The following is a 23,687-nucleotide window of genomic DNA, read 5'->3' as shown; positions in this document are numbered from 1 at the left end:
TAATCAGTGGCTACTACTAACCTATTCATGTGGCGCTTGTACAATTCTGGTGTAATAATGGTCAGTGGCCTGACAATGGGGTCAAGACTTTGAAGCTGTTCTTGAGTCCATCCCATAAAATAGTTGTTGTTATGCCTTTTTACCCAGATTTTGGCTTTCTCCAAGTTACTCATGCTGATGGGCATTTCAGGAAAGAATGCCCGTAAACCAACATTTTTCTTTATTGGTTTCTTGTACATCTTCCCGGCAGGCAGATTGTTAGCCATCATTTAAAATTTCTAAAATAGAAGAAAAGAAAAGAAAAAAAAAAAAATTTTGTTTTAAACATTCATTTCTACAATTTTGAAAGTAAAAAAAATATTAAAAATTCTCAAGAATCTGAATAAAAAGTGGAACTTGGTCATTCATAAAAATACAAGTTTTTAGTTGAAAAAAAAAAAAAGAAAATGAAGGGATACAGATTTCTTTAAGATGGCTACAGCCAGAAACACAAGTTATTATTTTTTATCAGTTTGAGTTGCTGGACTGTGCCCATGCTGAGGCACGACCTTGAAAGATTTTAGTTGAATAAATCAACCTCATAGTACTATTTTTCTTTTCTTTTCAAGACTGGTACTTTATTGGTCTCTTTTGCCAAAGCACTGAGTTACAGGCATATAAGCAAACCAAATCTGATTGTCAAATGGTGGTAGGAAGGGTGACAAACAGACACCCAGATATATATATATGTAGATACATGACAGTTTCCATCTATCAAATTCACTCAAGGTATTGTTTGCATTGGGGTTAGAAGAAGACACTTGCCAAGATGATATGCAGTGGGACTGAACTTGAAACCAGATGGTTGCAAAGTGAGCTTCTTAACCACACAGCCATGCCTGCACCTAATGAAAGCTGGTAATTTTTGGTTATCCAAAGACATTAACTAAACTTGAATCATCAATAATTTATTGGTGGGGTTAGTTTATCATAATGAAGATTTTTATTTCAATCTATTAATAAGTAAGAGACGTACAGATGAGTGGATGCCGAAAAGTTCCTGGCTTTGAGTAAAAGAAAAATATATGAGGATCAGTTAACTATGATTTTATTCAATATATTCCCTGTTCAGATTCACACACTTATTGCAGCAACCCTTAGTTTCCCTAAGCCTTGTAAAAGAAGTCGGAAAGTTGGGCTTCCAACCAGGTCTTTCGCAATACTCCTAAAGTTGTGGCACATGAACAAAACATTTGAGTGAGGTCGTTGCCAGTGGTGCTGGACTGACTCCTGTGTAGGTGGCATGTAAAAACCACCATTTGAGCGTGGCCATTGCCAGTGCCTATTTCTTTATTACCCACAAGGGACTAAACACAGAGGGGACAAACAAAGACAGACATAGGTATTAAGTCGATTACATCGACCCCAGTGCGTAACTGGTACTTAATTTATCGACCCCGAAAGGATGAAAGGCAAAGTCGACCTCGGCGGAATTTGATCTCACAACGTAACGCAGACGAAATACCGCTAAGCATTTCTCCCGGCATTGCCAGACTGGCCCTCGTGCCGGTGGCATATAAAAGCACCCACTACACTTTCGGGGTGGTTGGCGTTAGGAAGGGCATCCAACTGTAGAAACTCTGCCAGATCAAGATTGGAGCCTGGTGCAGCCATCTGGTTCGCCAGTCCTCAGTCAAATCGTCCAACCCATGCTAGCATGGAAAGCGGGCGTTAAACGATGATGATGTAATTGAACCCAAGACTTCATGATTACACAGTGAACTTCTTAATCATTCAACCATTCTATCTATAAATTGTAACCCATTTGTAATTAATCTTTGAGATATAAACCCTTCTGGATTTGTAGCTGGCTACCAAACTAGTAATCAGTGATAATGATTTAGCTAAATGATTTAGTCTAAATCTATTTGGCACAGCACTTTAGCAGGTTCAGTGACATTTTATCAAGCTTTTATCTAGTTCAACTTGTTTATTATTGTTCTCTCAAATTACCTAGTTGATGTTTTGATTGAAAATGAGTATATACATAAACCTCATAGATAATGCATTATCAATTATTGCCATCCACATTATTTTCTGAACACAAATTACTGACATCACAAAATTTAACTTCAGAGTTAAAGAATAAAGTTAAACTCTCTTTTACTTGTTTCAGTCATTTGACTGTGGCCATGCCAGAGCACCACCTTTAGTCGAGCAAATCGACCCCTGGACTTATTCTTTGTAAGCCTAGTACTTATTCTATCAGTCTCTTTTGCCGAACCACTAAGTTACGGGGATGTAAACACACCAGCATCAGTTGTCAAGCGATATTGGTGGGGACAAACAAAAACACATACATATATACGAGGGGCTTCTTTCATTTTCTGTCTACCAAATCCACTCACAAGGCTTTGGTCAGCCCGAGACTATAGTAGAAGACACTTGCCCAAGGTGCCATGCAGTGGGAATGAACCCGGAACCATGTGGTTGGTAAGCAAGCTACTTACCACAGTGATTAAAATGGAATTTCATCATAGTGAGAAACAGGGGTTATCTTAACAATAGTAGCAAAAACCAAATGGAAATATTTTGCTGAATGTCTCAAGTGTGTGTTATCAATAAAATTAATTTCATAATCAGGTGAATAACCTTGATACAGAAGTACATTAAACCTGATGGTAGAGCAAAAGAGTAAAATATAGAGGATTTTCTGGCAAGCTTTATCGCTGTTTATCTCTCTGCCAGACATAGTGAGTCTATGATTTACTATGTCTGGGAAAATAATAGAATGGTAACAACCAGAATGTGTTTTAACTATAGGCTGACCTAGGGCCAAACAAATCCAACAAAGTTTACAAAAAAAAAAAAAAAATGAAATCCTCTGTGATTTACTCTGATGTGAAATAATGCATTGCCATCAGTTTTAAAAAAATAATTCACTTATCAAGGTTATTGACGTTATTTACCAGATTATGAAATCCAATTTGATAACACACTTTGGAGACAGCAAAATATTTTTGTGTCTTTTCTATTGTTACAACCTGTTTCTCAATGTGACCAAATTCCATTTCAATCAGTTTAAAGTCAATCTGTTACACTTGTTAACCAAATGCTACCATAACAGGCGCAGCAGTGGCTGTGTGGTAAGTAGCTTCCTTACCAACTACATGGTTCCAGGTTCAGTCCCATTGCATGGCACCTTGGGCAAGTGTCTTCTACTATAGCCTCGGGCCAACCAAAACCTTGTGTGTGGATTTGGTAGACGGAAAATGAAAGAAGCCCATTATATATATGAGAGGTATTAGTATCCAGAAGATCCAAGGAGGCAGATAACACTATGTAAATGCTATGGAAGGACTGTAATTAAACTCTTGGCTCGATAATGATATGAGTGAGGAGTCTAATGCATGTCTTATGTGAGCATGTATATGTTAAATGAGACAACAAAACCAAGGCAGTGTGGAATTTTCAGGACATTTATAAAGAGAAAGTTAGTTTTTACAGCTGTTTCTTTATTGCCCACAGGGGGCTAAACATAGAGGGGACAAACAAGGACAGACAAAGGGATTAAGTTGATTACATCGCCCCCCCCCATCCCAGTGCGTAACTGGTACTTAATTTATCGACCCCGAAAGGATGAAAGGCAAAATTGACCTCGGCGGAATTTGAACTCTGAACATATAGACAGACGAATTACCTATTTCCTTACTACCCACGAGAGGCTAAACACAGAAGACAAACGGATTAAGTCAATTATATCGACCCCAGTGCGTAACTGGTACTTATTAAGTTGATTATATCGACCTAATACCGCTAAGCATTTCGCCTGGCGTGCTAATATTTCTGCCAGCTCACTGGCAGTTTACAGCTGTTTCTGGGATATTAGGGATATCCTTTCATCAGAGTCAATGCGAGATGGTTAAATAGAGGGAAATATTAAAGTTTAGTATGCAGAGTTAATCTGGAAAAGGAAACAAATAAGTATATAGGGAAATAGGAGAATGAATGCAAAAATAAAAATGTATAAAGATGTTATAGTTGCAGTTCCATTATCCAAGGAAAGTGGTGTGTAGAAGAGATAGAAATGCTTCCTGTCTGTGGTATGTAAATTCCAATAGGGGTTCATATTTTGTCATTGCGAATGGAAAGTGTGGAGATGTAAATTCCAGTTCCAAATACATTTCTCTAATATCAATGGGAGGCCTCTACAGAGATGATGTCTTGCTAGTCACCAAGAGCTTAAATGAATCCTCTTTAGAACGAACTAGGAAAGATCTACACAAATTATTCTCTAGCCTCAATCTATCTATACTACTTTTGAAAATTCCCACAAAACCACTAATTTTCTAGACATAACTTTAAACTTAGAAACCTCCCAATGCTCCCCATATCACAAACCTAACCAATATCTTAAGTACTTAAACATCAATTCCAATCACCACAATCACCTTTGTGTAAAAGAATAACAGACACCTCCAATCTCACCCACTTTCGTTCAAAACTGATCTTTTTCACAAATTCGCTGATAGCTAATATAGGCACAAGGCCCTCAACATAAGAGTAGTCTGTCTCCACATTACCACAAGTAGTGGATACTGGATGACAGCAACAAATACCAAGAGTGAACAAAAAAGGGGATAGAGAATAATAATAATAATAAAAACTGAATGCATGTGAGTGAAATTTTGGGTTAGCAATAAAGCACTGAATTCAGGAGAGAAAGATCCAGAAATATTGGTTGCAATCTTCCAGACCAAATCAGTTCATGTAGGTGAACTGGATTGATCAGGAAGATAGACATATCAATAACATTATACATACATATATTCACACACAAATTATTAAAATCATTTTATGTTGATGATTCTTACATACACCTGAGGAATTTGAAATCATCGTTTGCCTTCCCTCTCACCTTTCAAAATGTCTAAGATTGTGCTATTTGGGATCTTTTCGGTTTGAACGGCAGTTTTTTCTAGCGTTGTCATATGAAATTGTCACCCATAATTATGACCATAGTATCGATCTATTGCATTTCAATCTGTTTTAGGGTTAGGGTTAGTTGGGGTTAGGATTAGGGGTGGGGGAAAGGGTATCTTTTTTCCTTCAGAAATGTAAATAAACCCAATCTGTTTCTTAAACGAGGGACATATTCATACGGCACAGAATGTTTTCATCTCAATAGACGTCATTGATTGGCTGAAATTGAAGAAAAACAACAAATATCTTACAAACTATAGAATTTTCTCAATAAAGCCAAGAGAAAAAGATGTTTTATAAACACATTCTACCAGTATACGAAGTTTAAAAGTGTTTAGTTACGTGGAAATTATTTTTAAAAAACTGCGGTTCAAACCGAAAAGATCCGACACATCATAGCCTCTAAAAGTTGGCACCTTTATCTCATGATAGAATCGAGTCTTAACACAAACATAAATGGATAAGCTTTAGTGTTAACATATGTAATAATGCTTGGAACATTGGAGAGCTAACTAGAAATTCACATGCAGTTTGATATAATGACGTTTTATTTTTCAACTTGAAAGGTTATTAACCGAAAAAGATACACGTAGCGTAACAAAACGGGTGCCATATGATCTCCAAACCACACAGCTAACAACGGAGTACAAAAATTAAAGTATGGTATAACAAACATGTAGAATTACGGTTAAGGGTTCCCGTTCAAAGTTAGCAAAATGGTATCAGAATACTCACACCAGTGTTATTAGGAAAGAATCAATGTTACTATGTACCCTACCCCACTGACTACAATACAAATCAAACGCAAGAAACATTAATTTACGTTGTTTTATGACAAAAAAAAAGGATGTCAAAAGGTTAAGACAATCCTCTCAAAACTATTTCATAACACGCATAAACACAACGTTCAAATTATCAACAGCAGGAATATCATTAAAGCAAATGCGTTTAACTGGAAACTTAAAAACAAGAAAAACCACTTAAATGGAAATACTTCACAAAATAAACACATACTAAGAGATCTTTTTTTTTTTTTTTCAAATTAAAATAATCGCAAGTGTCTTTTTAATAAACAAACGTTAATTTCACGAAAGGTCTTACTTTCAAAAGCTTGTTGGATCACTGGCTTTTAAGTTATAAACACAATACCAAAATACTGCAGATATGTAAACAGTTCCGTTTGAACGGATTTTCGGACATACTAATGGAATTTCTCAACTTTGTTAGTTTCGTATTTCTTGCGTAACCAATTACTAGCAATTATTAACATGATGGATCATTGAAATGGAGACTAAAATTATATATATTATTAAAGCTTGGTTAATTAATTCGATTTAATAAATAAATAAAAATAAATATTAAAGTACGTGCAATATAACAATTTTAGATAAATGCGAAAATACACGTTAATGAAAACACTCGTACGAAGAAATGGCTGCCGTTCTGATATAAAATATAACTCCTAAATCAGAACCGTCGATTCTTTAATTTGCTGCCACTTTTTCTCGCCAATAAATTCTAGAATAAAGAAGCTTTTAAAAAAAAAAAGCTTCTTTATAAAGTAGTGACTATCGATGACCACTACTATCCAGCTGCACATCGGGCTACAGGCCACGTACTGGAAAAGGAATTCATTATGAGTTTCGTAGTTCTCCATAGCGTCTTCACGAAAAGTTAAGAAAATGTGTCCTGTTTTGGCTAAAGAGGCCTTTGAAGATAAAAATAAAAAAAATTTCTCCAAAGAATGTCTCTGTACGACTACATCACCTAAAATATAATTTCCTTAAAGATGGCTATATGTGATTTGACAGGGATGTAGCTGTTATTTGTAGCAGCTTAAATGACCATGAAGAGGCTCCATCTATTTCCATGATGCACAGTCAACCTGCTAGAAATAGCAGTCAAGACTCTCTCAAATGGCAACCTAATATAAGAAAACAGCACACATTGAACACAAATTTTACGAATTTCATATTTTAACAACTCGCGCATTTTACGAATTTCATATTTTAACAACTCGCGCATTTTCTCTCGTGTCGTTTCATTATTCGGTAGGGACGACATATGTGAAAAAAGTTTGGTTTTTCTTTTTACACAGATTTATAGATTTTCTATGTACAACAAATTACCAATTGACTGAAGTGAAAAAGAGGAAAAAAAAAATTCAATCTGTACAGGTGTCAAAATAACATTAATAAAGATTTCATTATTTAAACCAATCGTGCGTTATAAAACAGTAATGACGCCTCATTAAATAATACAGTATAGCAGTAACGAATACCACACCCTCACATGTACTTACGTGGGAGCTAACTATCATACTTAAATTATATTATAATTTAAATTACACTAATAGTAAAAAAAATATTATTAACGTTTAGAATGATTAAAAACAAGGGAGAAAATTCGAATTTATTAAAAAGTTGAAGGGTTCTTCGGTTAGTAGTGTGTAGACACCTGTCGTGTTTGAGTTATATTTCTCAACAATCAGCGACCCAATCAAAGTTTGGAAAGATCACAGGATAGATTCAAGTGATGAAGTCACTGGTCATCTCAGTGGCTCTGTACAGCTGTGTAACAGAGATGATAATTACAGAGCAACAGTACTAAGTTGGCAGGGTCATGTCGTCCTGGTAGCAGCATATGTTACATTGTTGCAGATCCTGTGGATGGCACACAAGGCTGGTGCTTACATCCCAGACAAGCTGGCAATTCTCCCAACCTGCTAAAGACTGTGTGCAAGTAACACACTGACTGTATATCGTGCTGACTATTCAACAATTTCAAGTAAATTACCATACTTGGCACAATCTTAGAGGCAAGTGTCAATGTGGAAGATCACATCAGCTGTGGGCTAAATATACAAAGCAGTGGATGGACAACCAATTTAAACATCACCAACTGAGAAATGCATAAAACTAATCAGTAGCAAAAAGCTTGTCAAAGAAGGTAATCCATAGCTACTTGACCTAATGACAGAAAAGGGATGAGTGAAAAATATTCTGATTAGGCAAACTAATATAGTGGTGAGAAATATATACTGAAATAAAGCAAATGTATGTTTTTCATGCAAAAGTCAATCGCTAGAAATTTTGCCATGTCATTAACCCTTTCGTTACTGTATTTATTTTGACATGCTCTGTGCTTCTTTCAGTTACTTTAAATATAACAAAGAATTTAGTAAAATATCTTGTTATCGAGCTAGTGTTAGGAACATAAATTGTGACTAAGAAGATTTTAGTTTAAAACTTTTGAAAACAAGACATTTGTACTCAGAGCCAGAGCCGGTTTCAGCAGGGTTGGTAACGAAAGGGTTTAAATGCATAAAAATATTTTAAAATTATTTTTGTCCCCCAACCAAACTTTCTTCTGGTTGTAGAGCACACATGCCGAATGAACTGATCTCATCATATACTTATATGCAATTACTTGATATGCTAGAAATATCAACCAAATATCTCTCAAATCAGACCATATTGTCATTATTTTTTATTAAAAAAAAAACAGGTAACAGAAAGTTGTCATTCAAACTAAAATAAAAAAGGAACTACATCTCTCTTCAATAATACACGTATTATTTGCAATAAAAGCAAAGTACATTTTGAATTATGAAACAGACAGTAATTAGGAGAATGCTGCTTAAATACAAGTGTGTATGTACCTGCCTGTCCAATAAATTACTATTTACAAAATAGTCAATGATGTGTGTTATGGTTGTTTAACCCTGGTGGAGTAAATGAATGATCAAATGCTTCACAGAGGTGGCTATCCCTTCCTTTTAGGGATATGTAAGACTACATCACCTAAAATATCATTTCCTTAAATATGGCTATATGTGATTTGACAGGGGTGTAGCTGTTATTTATAGCAGCTTAAATGACCATGAAGAGGCTCCATCTATTTCCATGATGCACAGTCAACCTGCTAGAAACAGCAGCCAAGACTCTCTCAAATGACAACCTAATTTAAGAAAAAAAGCACACATTGAACAATTTAATCTTAGATATATAAAAAGATGGAGTAGTATTGATTAGAATATACAGGTCTGCTCAATCAGAGCCCATGCTACACTTAAAAAATAACAGTGAAAGTTAATAGCAATGTTTTCAAGACAAAAATAAATCCCACTCTTTTGCATTCATGTGTCAGTGCAGCTGACATATATGCAAATATATGGGAAACTACCACCTGTGTCATCTCTTGTGAAAGGTAAGAGAATCCAGTTTGCTGGACATTGTTGTAGAGCTGAAAAAGAGGTAATTTCTACTCTTCTCCTCTGGAAGCCATCTACTCGCAATACCAGAGGGCACACACTCTCCTACCCAGATGTAATCTCCAGGGATACAGGCATCCAGCAACAGGACCTCCATAATGCCATGATGGACCGTGAAGTCTGGCGTAGCATGGTAAATTCCATTGTCTTGACCACGGTCGAACAATGATGATGATGATGATGATGCAGCTGTTCTTGAGGAGAAACTTGGTCTTCAAGAGAAAATTCTAAAAAAAACATCTCTTCATCATCCAGCATCAAAATTGAGAGAAATTGTTTTGTTCTTTGAGTTTTCCTCTCCAAAGACCCAAACTCATTTAACAAACCACCTCTGATTGGCATCTCTCTCTTTCCCATATCATCTTCAAGATATTTTACTGGCATTTGGGGACCCCTGGAGAGTGCTGGCACACTAAGCAGGATACACCATTGGAATATGGAATGATCAAATTCTTTGCAGAGATGATCATCCTTTCATTTTAGATGTATTTATGACTACATGATACAATATGTCCTTTCCTTAAAGATAGTTGGATGTTTATTTGACAGGGATGTGGCTGTTATTTATAGCAGGTCAAATGACCAAGAGACAACAGCCAAAGCTCTCTCAGATAACAGATTAACTTTAAAAAAAAGACACATTTGACAATGTAATCCTAGATATATATAAAAATCTGAGTGAGCTGTCATGACTCCAAAAACCTTCAGATTTGGTTCTTTCATGCTGAACTCTGTTGTTGGGTGCAAAGTAGTTTTCTGGTATTAGATCATTCAGAATATCATGGAGGAGTCAGTGGTCTATATCAGTTGGTCACAGGTAGTCACTGTACCTGTCCCCTAGTAATCATTTTGCAAAATGAAAGGGTTTGGCAACAAGCACAGCTCACCTCCTGGCTCTCTCTCTTCCTATTACAAAGGGTCATGAGATTTTTCTTTTGGATGTTCTGCTGGTCAACTAAAGTGATCAGCACTTTTGTATACAACTGTCTACATCCATACACATCACATGACCAAACCAGCGCAGTCTTCTCGCTTGTACACTGCATCTAATTCCTCTTATGCCCAAATTTTCTGTATGATACAATTTGCTACTGTTGAACTAGTCTGCCAAGGCTAGGAGACTGTGATGTTTGGAAGGACTGAGCTCTGTAGGGTGCCTCCTGGCCAGGTTACACCTGTGTCTCACCAGGCTCAAGGCTTGCGCACTGTATCTCATTCTCCTGATCCATGTATTTCATTCTGGCCTGATGAAAGTATTATAAGATCTCGTTTCTTGTCAGATACTGGATGGAATATGAACTTGGAACATCTTAAACAACAGGATTTAATTACAACATGGATACACACACACTCTCTCTCTTACAGTTACCTGTCAGCAAGTTTGATTAGTAGATTTAATAATCTTAAATAAATAAGCTGATGTCAAAGTAGTAATTTAAAACCTTTCACAAATAAGATAAGACATACTTTTAATAAAACAGATGAAACAGTGTAGGCTCCAGAAAAAAACAGAACTAATTTGAATAAGCTGGCATATGTATGTATATGTATGTGTGTGTGTATGACATGAGATAATCATGATTACCCATCCTGCTCTAACCAGTTTTCTAGCAATCAAATTTAGGTTCTTAACTATTGTTTCATACACATGTATGGATATACATACAGTGTGAGAAGGAGGGAGTACTGTAAGACATATGATAGTCTGCTTACTTGTTGACTGAATGTAGATTGCTTTGCTCACCACATTGAGATAAACTTAATTTATAATTTGAACCCTAGCTAGGGTAAATACTTCCTCAATTCTAGAGCCAGTAGGAAAAGGTCCAGTGAGCTAGAGCAGTGTTTCTCAGAGGTGGGTCTGTGAGGATTAGAAAGGAACAGATAAATTACCATGTTTGACCCTTTTGTTACCGTATTTCTGTTAAATACACTACATCATCATCATCCTTTAATGTCCGCTTTCCATGCTAGCATGGGTTGATGATTTGACTGAGAGCTGGCAAACCAGATGGCTGCACCAGGTTCCAATCTGATCTGGCAGAGTTTCTACAGGTGGATGCTCTTCCTAACGCCAACCACTCCGAGAGTAAACCAGAAAGTTTGTATCATATAACCAAGGGCAGCATCAAGAGGGTTGGTATCAAAAGGATTAATAAAATCAAAGCACCATGTCAAAGAAAGAAGTCTTATATCAGATGCAAACTGTATTGTTTTCTTGTTAACAAAGAGGAAGAAGCAAAATAATTTCACAATACCATATTTTGTGATATGTGAAACGTAGTCAGTTTTGAAGGTTCAGCTTAAAGCAAACTTTATTGTGTATGTTGTGAGGCACAGGCAGGGCAGAGTGGTTAAGAAGTTGGATTCCCAGCCACATGACTCTAGGCCCACTCCCACTTTATGACATCTTGTACACATTTTCTGCCATAGCTTTGGTCCGACCAAAGCCTTGTAAGTGAATTAGGTAGAAAGAAACTGAAAGAAGTGCAGAGTGTGTGTATGAGAGAGAGAGAGAGAGAGATGTTTTGACATCATATGATAATTGTAAATGAGCATAACCATTGCATAAGCAGAGTCATTCATTTTCATTCTTTTGTATAAACATGTTCAGCCATGGGGAAATATTACTTTCATGGAAACAGGTCAGGGTTGGCAACAGGAAAGGCATCCAGCTGTAGAAAATCTGCTTCATCAGATTCTGTCTCGCCCATGCAAGCATGGAAAACTAAACATTAAAACAATGATGATGATGATAATGTAAGCATAAACATATACAATGAATTATATTCTAACCTGAAACTTTACAAATTATGACAAAGTTTCGTATTCTATTGATCCTTGAGAGAATCAATAGGCGTAGGAGTGACTGTGTGATAAGTAGCTTGCTAACCAACCACATGGTTCTGTGTTCAGTCCCACTGCGTGGCACCTTGGGCAAGTGTCTTCTACTATAGCCTCGGGCCAACCAAAGCCTTGTAAGTGGATTTGGTAGATTGAAACTGAAAGAAGCCCGTCATATATATGTATATATGTGTGTTTATGTGTCTGTGTTTGTTTCCCCAACATCGCTTGACAACCGATGCTGGTGTGTTTACGTCCCCGTAACGTAGCAGTTTGGCAAAAGAGACCGATAGAATAAGTACTAGGCTTACAAAGAATAAGTCCTGGGGTCAATTTGCTCGACTAAAGGCAGTGCTCCATCATGGCCACAGTGAAATGACTGAAACAAGTAAAAGAGTAAAAGAGATAAAAGAAATTAATCAAATGATCTCATATTGTCATATACAATAAATAAAAGCCCTTGAATATACATGCTAAAAGAATGAAAACTAAAAATTTGATTTGGTTAAACTAAGTGATACAAGGTTGTTTCACATTCATCTGTTAAGTATTTTGAAATATTTCAATAAAAAAAAAATCCCCCTTTATAGTGACAAAAGCATTCAATATGAGATGTATGAAACAAAAGAAAAATTTTTTCAATAAATTTGGACCATCTGTCAGTATAGTATTGGGCTGTCTAGGCATTTTAAAATAATCTAGCAAATATTTTGATTTGTGGTGACAAAAAGATATTAGCTTTCAATAGATGTTTAACATAGTATTTCTATGGCACAAGATATTGAGTTACTCTGAAATACAAATATCATGGTCATCATTGATTATAAGGTTTCAGATGTTCTCATAACTTCTAAATAATTTTATAGTTTTTCATACTATTATTTGTCAAAAGCCAAACATATTTCGACTTGTGCCCAAAGATCTTTCAGGATTTCTGCAAGTATGATGTTGACTGATTCTTAAAAGGATTCTCAGTCAATGTGATATAATGATTAGAGTCTGAATTCAATGAGAAAGATTTTCTGTCAGCAACCCTCACATGTTTCCTATTTCATTATTGCCCACAAGGGGCTAAACATAGAGGGGACAAACAAAGGGATTTAAGTCGATTACATTGACCCCAGTGCATAACTGGTACTTAATTTATCGACCCCGAAAGGATGAAAGGCAAAGTTGACCTCGGCGGAAACATAGCGACGGGCGAAATACCTATTTCTTTATGACCCACAAGGGGCTAAACACAGAGGACAAACAAGGACAGACAGATGGATTAAGTCGATTATATCAACCCCAGTGCATAACTGGTACTTATTTAATCGACCCCGAAAGGATGAAAGGCAAAGTTGACCTCAGTGGAATTTGAACTCAGAACGTAACGGCAGACGAAATACTGCTAAGCATTTTGCCTGGCGTGCTAACATTTCTGCCAGCTCGCCACTTTTTGCTGTTGCTCAGTGATGTTGTCGATCAAGAGATCTCCCTTGAGAGACTTTTTCACCAGCGAGGGTAATTACATCAGCCCCAGTACTCAACAGGTACTTATTTTATCGACCTTGAAAGGATGAAAGGTAAAGCCAACCTCAGCAGAATTTGAACTCAGAACATAAAGATGGATGAAATGCTACTAAGTATTTCAGCCAGTATGCTAACGATACTGCCAGCTCACCACCTTAGAGAATGATAACCATCTGCAACTCTCCACCTGTTTGTATCTTTACTGCAAGTATCATCTGGCAACAGTTTAAGGAGAATATTAATATATACTCTGTAAAGTGGTCGGCGTTAGAAAGGCCATCCAGCTGTAGAAACCATGCCAAAAGGGACAACGGAGCTTGTTGTAGTTCTCTAGCCTGTTGGATCATGCCAAACCATCCAACCCATGCTAGCTTAGAATACAAACTCTAGATGATGATGATGATGATTAATATTGGTGTCAATGGCCTAGTATGTCCTGAAAAGGCCAAGGGCACTTCTCTCTTCCACCAGACACAGAAAGTGAAAGACAAAAAAACAACCAAAAAAATCATTATGTGAATCCAATTTCAAAATTGCCAATCAACAAATCTCGATCCACCACATATATACACACACAAACAAGCCCAAGCATACAGAGAAAACAAGAATTCACTTGGGAAATTCAATAAAGGAATGATATAATCTCTTTATTTTTGCTTTATCATTTTATTTGGGATATTGAATATGTCAGATAAATAGATAAACAGTGATACCGATTTTCTTCTTTTTCCACATAGATGTAATGCCATTATATAAATTGAGTTGGCATTTTGTACAAGTTACCATATATCTTACCATTGATCAATGCTACACAAGAAAGGCAACAGCTGTGGAAGGATAGTAATATACAATCCATCACACCTGTGAGTATGTGTGTGAGAGAGAGAGTTGGGGTAGGAGAAAGCTCATGCACAGGCAATTAACTATTTATAGAAACTCTGCAGTACTTACTATATATTCTTTCAGCCACACCCCATCCCCACTCCAAACATCTCTCATTTCACAGTGTTATATTAGTTATGAAACTGAGACAGTGAGCTGGTAGAATTGTTACTGAGCAAGACAAAAATATACTTAACAGTATTTCTTCTTGCTCTTTACATTTGTTCTGAGTTCAAATGTTACCAAGGTCAACTTCGCCTTTCAGGGTCAATAAAAATAAGTGCCAGATGAATACTAGGGTTGATGTAAAATGATTACCCTTCCCCTCAAAATTGCTGGCTTTGTGCCAAATTTAGAGTTATGTTAGGATCTTTTCAGTTTGGACGGCAGTTTTTAACATAATTTCTAGGTAACTAAAAAATTTTAAACTTTGTATACTGGTAGAATGTGTTTATAAAACATCTTTTTCTCTTGGCTTTATTGAGAAAATTCTATAGTTTGTAAGATATTTGTTGTTTTTTTACTTTAATTTCTGCAATTTCAACCAATCAGTGACGTCTATTTAGTTAAAAAGCATTCTGTGCCGTATGAATATGACCCTCGTTTAAGAAACAGATTGGGTTTATTTACATTTGTGAAGAAAAAAGATACCCTTCCCCTAACCCTAACCCTAAAAGAGATTGAAATGCAATAGATCGAATCTGGGGTCATAATTATGGGTGACAATTTCATATGACACCGCTAGAAAAAACTGCCATTCAAACCGAAAAGATCCTTATATTACTTATGAAACTAAGCTAAAGCTTGTAGATATGTGGGTTGCTTTCCTATTATAGAAGTTTGAGGAAACGAAAGTGAAAATTTTAAGAAGTATAGTAATAAATGGGAACTAGAACGAAAATAATTAAATATAGTCAGTTTCTATAGATCAGACAGCTACAAGGATATATTTTACTTTTTAAAATGTTATATGCATTTGAATAGCCATCTATAATAGGAAATAACACACATATTTCATCTGTATTGTGCCTAACCCTTTAGCATTTAACCCTTTAGTGTTTAAACCAGCCATATCTGGCCCAAATATTCTACATGTTTTATATTTGAACTAGCCATATCTAGCCTCTCACACCTAACCTACATTGACATTCTAAAAAATAAATAGTCACATCATTGAAACCTCAAAGCTATGAGATAATGTGTGATTAATTCAAAACAATTTGAGTGAAAAAGTATTATATTTAACAGAGTAATCTGAACATTAAAGGGTTAAACCAGCCATATCAGGTTCAGATATTCAACCTGTGTAATGTTCCAACAAGTGAAGGCACATGGCTTAGTGGTTAGGGTGTTCAGCTCACAATCGCAAGGTCATGAGTCCAATTCCTGGCAATGCATTACTTCAGTCCACTCAGCTGGCAAAAATGAGTAGTACTTGTTATTCAAAGGGCCAGTCTTATCACATTCTGTGTCATGTTGCATCATCATCATCATCGTTAAATGTCCGCTTTCCATGCTAGCATGGGTTGGACAATTTGACAGAGGTCCGGCAAACCAGATGGCTGCACCAGGCTCCAATCTTATCTGGCAGAGTTTCTACAGCTGGATGCCCTTCCTAATGCCAACCACTCAGAGAGTGTAGTGGGTGCTTTTACGAGCCACCAGCACAATGGCCAGTCAGGCGGTACTGGCAACGGCCACGCTCAAATGGTGTTTTTACGTGCCACCTGCACAGGAGCTAGTCCAGCAGCACTAGCAACAACCTCGCTCAAACGTTTTTTTGCGTGCCACCGGCACAAGTGACAGTAAGGCAACACTAGTAACGATCACGCTCGAATGGTGCTTTTTACGTGCCACCGGTACGGAAGCCAGTTAGCTTCTCTGTCAACGATCACACTCAGATGGTGCTCTTAGTGCTCCACTAGCACGGATGCCAGTGATAACTACATTTAGGGTACATGCGTTTGTGGAGTGCTCATCCACTTGTCTGTTAATTTCACAAGGAGGTTGTTCTGTTGATCGAATCAACTGAAACTCTCACTGTTGTAACCGACAAAGTGCTAGTCAGTCATGTTCAAACCAGCCTGATCCACCTTCTCACACCTATTCTACAATGTCATTCTAAAAATAAACAACCACATCATCAAAGTCTCAAAGCTACAATATAATGCATGATTAGTTGAAAACCAAGTAATTAAATAAGCACTACATTTGATAAAGTAATCTGAATGCTAAAGGGTTAATATAGATCATAATCCTCATCATTTAACATCCACACTGGTATGGATTGGATGGCTTGACAGGATCCAATGTGTCCAAGGACTGCATTGTGCTCCAATGCCTGCTTTAGTATGGTTTCTATGGCTGGATGCCCTTCATAACATCAATCACTTTACAGCATGGGCTGAGTGATTTTTGTGTGTTGGCCACTAGTACTATAGAGATTGCCATGCAGTTTGCAAAACTATGAACCTCAAGGGAAAGAGGGATCAGTTTTATGCTGGGGATTGAGGGATTAAAGTATGGGGGTGGGGTGCAGAACAGGTCCTTGTACTAAAGTTGCGAAGAGATAGACAGCAGAGATGAGGTTAATGTTTCAATATCTGCCTTTCCATGTTTGCATGGGTCAGACAGAATTCACTGAGGATTTTCACCAGCTGGATACTCTTTGCCAACTCTCACCCACTCCCAAATAAGACAGTGTTTCTCAACATTTTTTTTTCTTTGCATAACCCTTAAAATAAATTACATGTCTCAAGGAACCCCTGCACAAAAAAAAAAAAAAATTATACACGATATCTTTCTCATAATTTTTGCATTGTAGTTCACATGGTAAATGACCACACTTGAATGGTGCTTTTTAGTTGCCTCAGGCATGGGACCATACATATATATATATATAGAGAGAGATATATCCGATTATCAGTAAAGATAGTCACCCAAGCATAACTACAAAATTTTCAATATTGAGCGAAAATTTTGGAATCATTTCCATTATTAAATTTTGATAATATAAATTCACAACCCCTCAATGTATAAATAGTTTGATAAGTGTTAACACACAAAACTCTCAGCCATTGAGGTACTTTGTTGCTTCTGCTAAATATATATATATACTCATGTTTTGAGTTCTTTTTTCTTCCTGTTTACATAATGAAACCTATTATTATATTTATTAACTTACTTGTCACAACATTGGTTTGTCAAATGACACACTTTAAACAAGCTTAACTGTGGAACAAAATTGAAGAAATGACCGAATTTTTTAACATGATGAAACAATGTTACGATGATGTATAAATTTATGCATAAAATACAAGAACATTTATTAAATGGAAGATATCCAAGGATCATGCTAGTAATAACTACATAGAATTTAGTTTAAATCAGTGGTTTTCAACTGGGGCACATATATTTTTGGGAATCTATATAAGATTTTGTTATGTACAATAAATTGGGGTTTGCTTCTACAGGGTGGCCCAAAAATCACAGAGGAGTCTAAAAGCTGAATAAATTCATTTTAATTATATATTTTTTATTTGTAATTCACAAATTGTTACTTTTCACTTCTAATGTACATATATTTCTTGTAAGCATGTATATATATATATATATATATATATATATATAATGTAAATATAATATAAATATATATATTAAAAATGGGGAAGACCAGTTTATGGGATTACCTTAGGTTTCCCGTCCATAAAGGGTTTAGCTTTATGGCATATTGTCAGATCCCAAAAACCTATTTTTAAGAGGTCATGGACCAACAGGTTTTTGGGAACTGATAATACTTCATAAAGCTAAACCTTTTATGGACGGAAACCTAAGGTAATCTCATAAACTGCCTTTCTCCATTTTTAATATATACTGCTCTACATCATACAGTGTGCTTCTGCTTTCAGATTTATGTTTTTTTAAAACGATATATATATCTGTTTAGGAGCAACCCTAACCCAAAACACCGGGTGTATGTATTCTTTACCTTCGCATATATATATATGCTGTATGTGGTGCTAAGTTTTCGTAAATTTTAAACAACATAAATGAATTAACACCTTTGTAACTTTTGGGCCACCCTCAACAATATACAAAATGTTTTAACTATCTTTATACAATTCCTAATAATATTTAATTATAAAAATAAACTAGGATCTTTTAAACGTCGAGTGGTTATGAAGGTGCATCCGAGTAAAATAGAAATCAAAGGGGTCTGCCCATAGGGTAAAAGAATGGTTGAGAAACATTGGTTTAAATCATGCATGGGCAACCTGCGGCCCTCAACGAGTTCCTAGGATACTAATTTCATACTAAGACAAAATTAAGAAGAACTGTGAAAAATTCAGTGTAACATGGGCAAGTAATATTTCATGCATGTTTTATCATGCGGCCCTCTCCCACTCGGAAATGGTACAATGCGGCCCCCAGCTGACAAAAAGTTGTCCCTCCCTGGTTTAAACGAACATTCCAATAAACTGGAGTACTTAAGTTTCGTTAAGGAGGAATAAGTTTTCTTTAATTTTGTTTCTGCTCTTATAAGAGAGTAAAGAATTTTAAAAGTTACTAGCACTATGACCCGGCAACGCCAGGTCATAGCGCTTGTGCATGCATATACAGCTGCGTGCGTGCACACATACACGCGAGTACTGTCCAAATCTCCGACCAATCACATACAGCTAGCTGGCATTCAATTGGCGTATCAAGTTTCAGGCATTTTGATTGGATTTTGGATAGAAAATTCACAAAAAAGTCACTTCTATTGATTTTTTAATGGCTTTGCGGGGTGACTGGGGAAATGTAAAGATGTGCACGACCACCTTTGGACGGTTTTGAATGACCATAGAAAGTGCGAGCCCTCTAACTGAAAAATTGTGGATTTGTATAAAGGATACACACACACACACACACATACACACAGACATTTTGCCGTTTATGTATATAGAGATAAGAGAAAAGTACTTAAAAGTTGTCAAATGCATGGGTCACCAACACTGAGCTACTAAAAGTCACTCTACGCCAGAGGGTGAGGGAGAATAACAAATGTAAGAACCTGTGGCTGGTACATCTGTGCTGAGAAATACAAGGTGTGCATGCTACCTTAAGAAATAACATTATTAAAAACCTGGTTAATTTATGCCATTGATTAACCCAGAATACTTTTTATGGCGTGTTGAAAGCAAATGTTTTTGAAATATTTGTATTTTTTTAAATGGGTTTTTAGGGTACTTCGTGAGCTGGCGGTATTGTGATATCTTATTTAAATGGGGACAGCATTTTAAGGTTCCCAATCCCTGCTATATATGCATGCTGGACCTACTAAAAATAGGGGCCAAATCTCCGTCAAACTACATCATGCCAGCTAAAAAGGAAAGGAAACATTAGAGAATGTAAGTTCTCGGTAGCCCTTAAATAGAAGTTTTAGAATGCCTTTCATCATATCTACCGATCAAAATTAATAAGGGAACAAGATAATAACAATCACGAATGACACGTAATCGATGTGTGTCAGTACTGTTCGGCAATTCTTTACGTCCTGAGTTCAGTCCTGCTGAGGTCAATATAGCTTTTCCATCCTATACCGGTGAGGTAGGATCGATAAAATAAAACATTAGTCCAGTACTGATGTCGATGTAATCGACTATACTTCTGTCCCCGCTATATATTTTTATACTGATATTATGAGGTCAACGTTGAAGAAAAATGTTTTCAGGTTTCCAGACACCTGTTGATTTCGACAAAGTATCCAGTAGGAGTTACTTCTCTTTGTGGAAAATGGATTCAAGACCAGAGAAAATATTAAGACGATCGTTCATGCAGTTCTTTAAATGTAATTAGTATTAAATTGGACATTTCACTTCTAACCGTTGCATTTCAACTGCAAGAATAATAAATCTGTAACGAAATATATATTTCTGTAACCAACAAGGTTATGAATACAGTAGATTTAGATCCCTTGTCCATTCGGATGTTTTCAGTTAAAGTTTTAGGATATATTTTTTCTTCTTCCTTTTCAAAATTTCAGTATAGATCTTTGGACAATACTTTCGAAAACTGAAAAGTGGGGGAGTTCAAAAGATTAAATAGTTCGTATAACTAAGTAGCAACAACCGCTCTACAACGTTAAACATGCCGTATAGATGGCAAACAAAACACTTTATTGTAAAAAAAAAAAAAAAAAAAAGAGTCCCCAAAATAAAGAGAAACTCATCCCGGGTCCTATATGCGAAGTTGGGACTACATTACATACTTTGATACGTAAAAGTTCCCCCCCACCTCTAGATATGCATTAATGAAATTAAGTTGCATCTAGTATGCTTGTGCGTATGTTATGCCATCAAATACGATATAAACAAATATTTCTATTATATGATGTTTATTCCCAAATATGTACTGAGTTCTGTAAATACAAATACTGAGCCAACGAGAGAGCATCTACATGGTTATTCGATCATCTAGAAATAGCGACCAAATCCCCACTTTCATCACTTAACTCACGTTCTACTGTCTTAAATATAAAGGATAGATTGGTTTATGTTGTACCTGATGTAGAAAAAAAGTGGGATAGTCTCAAGGCTTGAAGGAATGTTTTTAATCATACATTCGCTCACTTAGAGCCAAAGAATAAATATTATTCTGAGTAAATGCAATGAGAGTGTAAGAATTGATATATAGTCAGTAAAACAAAAAAGCAGAACTCTAATTTTTTCTTTTCCAGGCAGGAGTTTAAATTAATATCACCACCTTGTATGTTCTGAACTCAAATTCCGTCAGGGTTGGAGTGTCTTACGTACCATACAAAAACAAAAGTAGCTGACATGTAGCAAAAGTACAGATTGGTGCCACATGTAATCGGGGTCAACTCAAGCGCGACTTCACTCCTACAAATTTGCATAGCCATCTCTCAGTGTAAAATAAAAATGACCTCGGCCTTCGTAGTTTAACAAGTTAAACATTTTGGAAGAGTTTTGAAATAGCTGCCCTTCGAATTCCCATACCTCATAGGTAAAGAAAAAGTAGCTTTATTTCTTCAATTTTTTTTCTTTCTTATTACGATATCCCCGCTGTTTAATACTACCCTCCATTTCTGTAACCTTTTCTTTTCCAATGATGTCTGGGACTTCGAGGGACAACTATTCCAAAACTAACGAAAGAAAATATACACAAGAATGCAGAAACAACTTGGATCCAACAAATTCCTCGTTTGTTTGTACGGGTTGTGTAGTCTAAGCCAGCCTTGATTGTGAAAATCTATGACGAAAGAAATTCCAACATGACTATGCAACCTTATTTTCAGGTAAAATGCCACCTTAGATCGCATTATTAAATAACTTTCTGTTCAAGATGGTATTATGTGATTTCAGGGAGACGTGGTCGCTATTTATAGGTCAACCTACGACATAAAAATTTGCTCACTGGCCCGTATATGGTTATTTGTTTTCGCCAAAGTTCAGCACAGTAAACGTTAAAAAAATTCTCATAACTTTATATATATATATAGTGGCTAAGCAATAATATTTGAAGTGTATAGATTGGATAAAATTAATTCGCTAAATTATTGGAGTATTAAAATAGGAGAAAACAGAATATTTCGCGATATTTTTTTTTTTTATCTTTCTCAAGGATGTCAGCGACTTAAGAGAACTGAAATGGCTATATTTCATAATAGGAACAGCTGAAATGAATAATTTCTTGAACTGAAACAATACCTGTTTCAGGTTTAAAGAGGGGAAGGTGAATCCAATCTGTGATGTTCATGCTTTTTTGAAAGATGTGACCGGCCAACGAGGAGCCTTTACCGTGGTCGTAACCAAATATATATTTCTTTACTGCCCACAAAGGGCTAAACATAGAGGGGACAAACAAGGACAGACAAAGGGATTAAGTCGATTACATCGACCCCAGTGTGTAACTGGTACTTTATTTATCGACCCCGAAAGGATGAAAGGCAAAGTCGACCTCGGCGGAATTTGAACTCAGAACGTAACCGCAGACGAACAAATATAACATCAGATCACTCTGTCAAATCAAATAAAGAAAGACACACTGGAATAATGATATTAAAAAGACAAGATGGTCATGGCTGGAATGCCTTTGATCGCATGTCTGCTCAATCAGGGTTGGCCTGAGAGCTAAACATCAGCATTAAGATAGCCAGAAATTAATAAACAAAACAACAAGGCCAAAGACTCGACAGATCTACATATAGGGAAGAAAAATCGCGATAGTGATGCCTTTCTCTAAGGGCATACATAGATTACTCAATTACAGCGAAATAAAATAATTTTACAAGTCTTGGGACTAATATTACACATTCGTGTCTTGGGGCTGATATTAACACATTCGTGTCTTAAATGCCTTTTCGCCAAAGCACATTATTAGCAACGTCACTGAAATAAAATATTCACAAATGAATATGAAAATCAAAAGACATGAACTTACATTGGAAAATATCGTGGAAGAGGTTCTCTAGAGACCCCTGTTTCTTACAAAAGAACAGACATTATTATTATTATAATTATAGATAAATATATATATATATATATATATATATAATCCAGTCGTTGGTTTGGTTGCGTTTAAACGAGACAAGACCAACTCGAAGCAGTTTAAGCCAGGAATGTTGTTTGTCTTTTCCTACGTAGAACAAAGGTCAGTGAGTCCGTGTCATTCATTAGCCGATTTAGTTTCAATTGATAACAAAAGAAAACGTAATTTTTCGTTTTAGATAAATAATTAGTTAACTAGATAAAAAAAAAAAAAGCGGATTCCCGATAAAGATTTTGCGGGAAATAATAAGCACGGTGGAGGCAGACCAACCAACAAGTCTTCTTCGCTAACTTTGGTTGTAACGTGTCGATAGAGAAAAATTTATAGCTTTGCATTCATATTTATGATATTGAGGCAGGTTAGGATGACAGAAAATAAAAATAGATAATCATTAAATTCATACTAAACCAAAGAATAAAACCCACATCTATGAGTTGTTTACTTAATTATAATAAACAAATTCGTGTCGATAAAAGAAGTGAAGAGTTTTTGTAAGTTTCATTTTAGTCCAATTTAAGAACATTAGTTTACTTAAAATCAAGATATATTGTAGTATGTATTTATTACTAATGCCAGTAGTTATTTTATCTATCTATCTAGCTATCTATCATACGAATGTAAATATAAGTTCTTCGAGTGGGCGAGCGATTCTGATAGATTT

General features: G+C 36.0%; 1 protein-coding gene across 4 annotated transcripts in view; it reads right to left on the bottom strand.

Moving 5' to 3' along the window:
• Positions 1-23,405, bottom strand: part of LOC115217823 — a 46,003-nt gene extending 22,598 nt beyond the window's left edge. For 2 of the 4 annotated variants that reach the window (XM_029787509.2, XM_029787523.2), the window contains exons 1-2: positions 6,064-6,211; positions 22-278 (exon numbers count right to left, since the gene is read on the bottom strand). In XM_029787509.2, coding sequence (XP_029643369.1) covers positions 22-269 — 248 coding nt within the window. In that variant the 5' untranslated portion in view covers positions 270-278; positions 6,064-6,211. Of the gene's footprint in view, positions 1-21; positions 279-6,063; positions 6,212-22,918 lie in introns of those variants that run through there. The other 2 variants (XM_029787516.2, XM_029787533.2) reach the window with 2 other exon arrangements.
• Between the last annotated feature and the right edge of the window lie 282 nt (positions 23,406-23,687).

Source organism: Octopus sinensis, linkage group LG1 (genome assembly GCF_006345805.1).
Source record: "Octopus sinensis linkage group LG1, ASM634580v1, whole genome shotgun sequence".
Taxonomy (NCBI): Eukaryota; Metazoa; Mollusca; class Cephalopoda; order Octopoda; family Octopodidae; genus Octopus; species Octopus sinensis.
The sequence above is the reverse complement of the archived record's forward strand: the minus strand, read 5'-3'. Positions and strand labels throughout refer to the sequence as shown.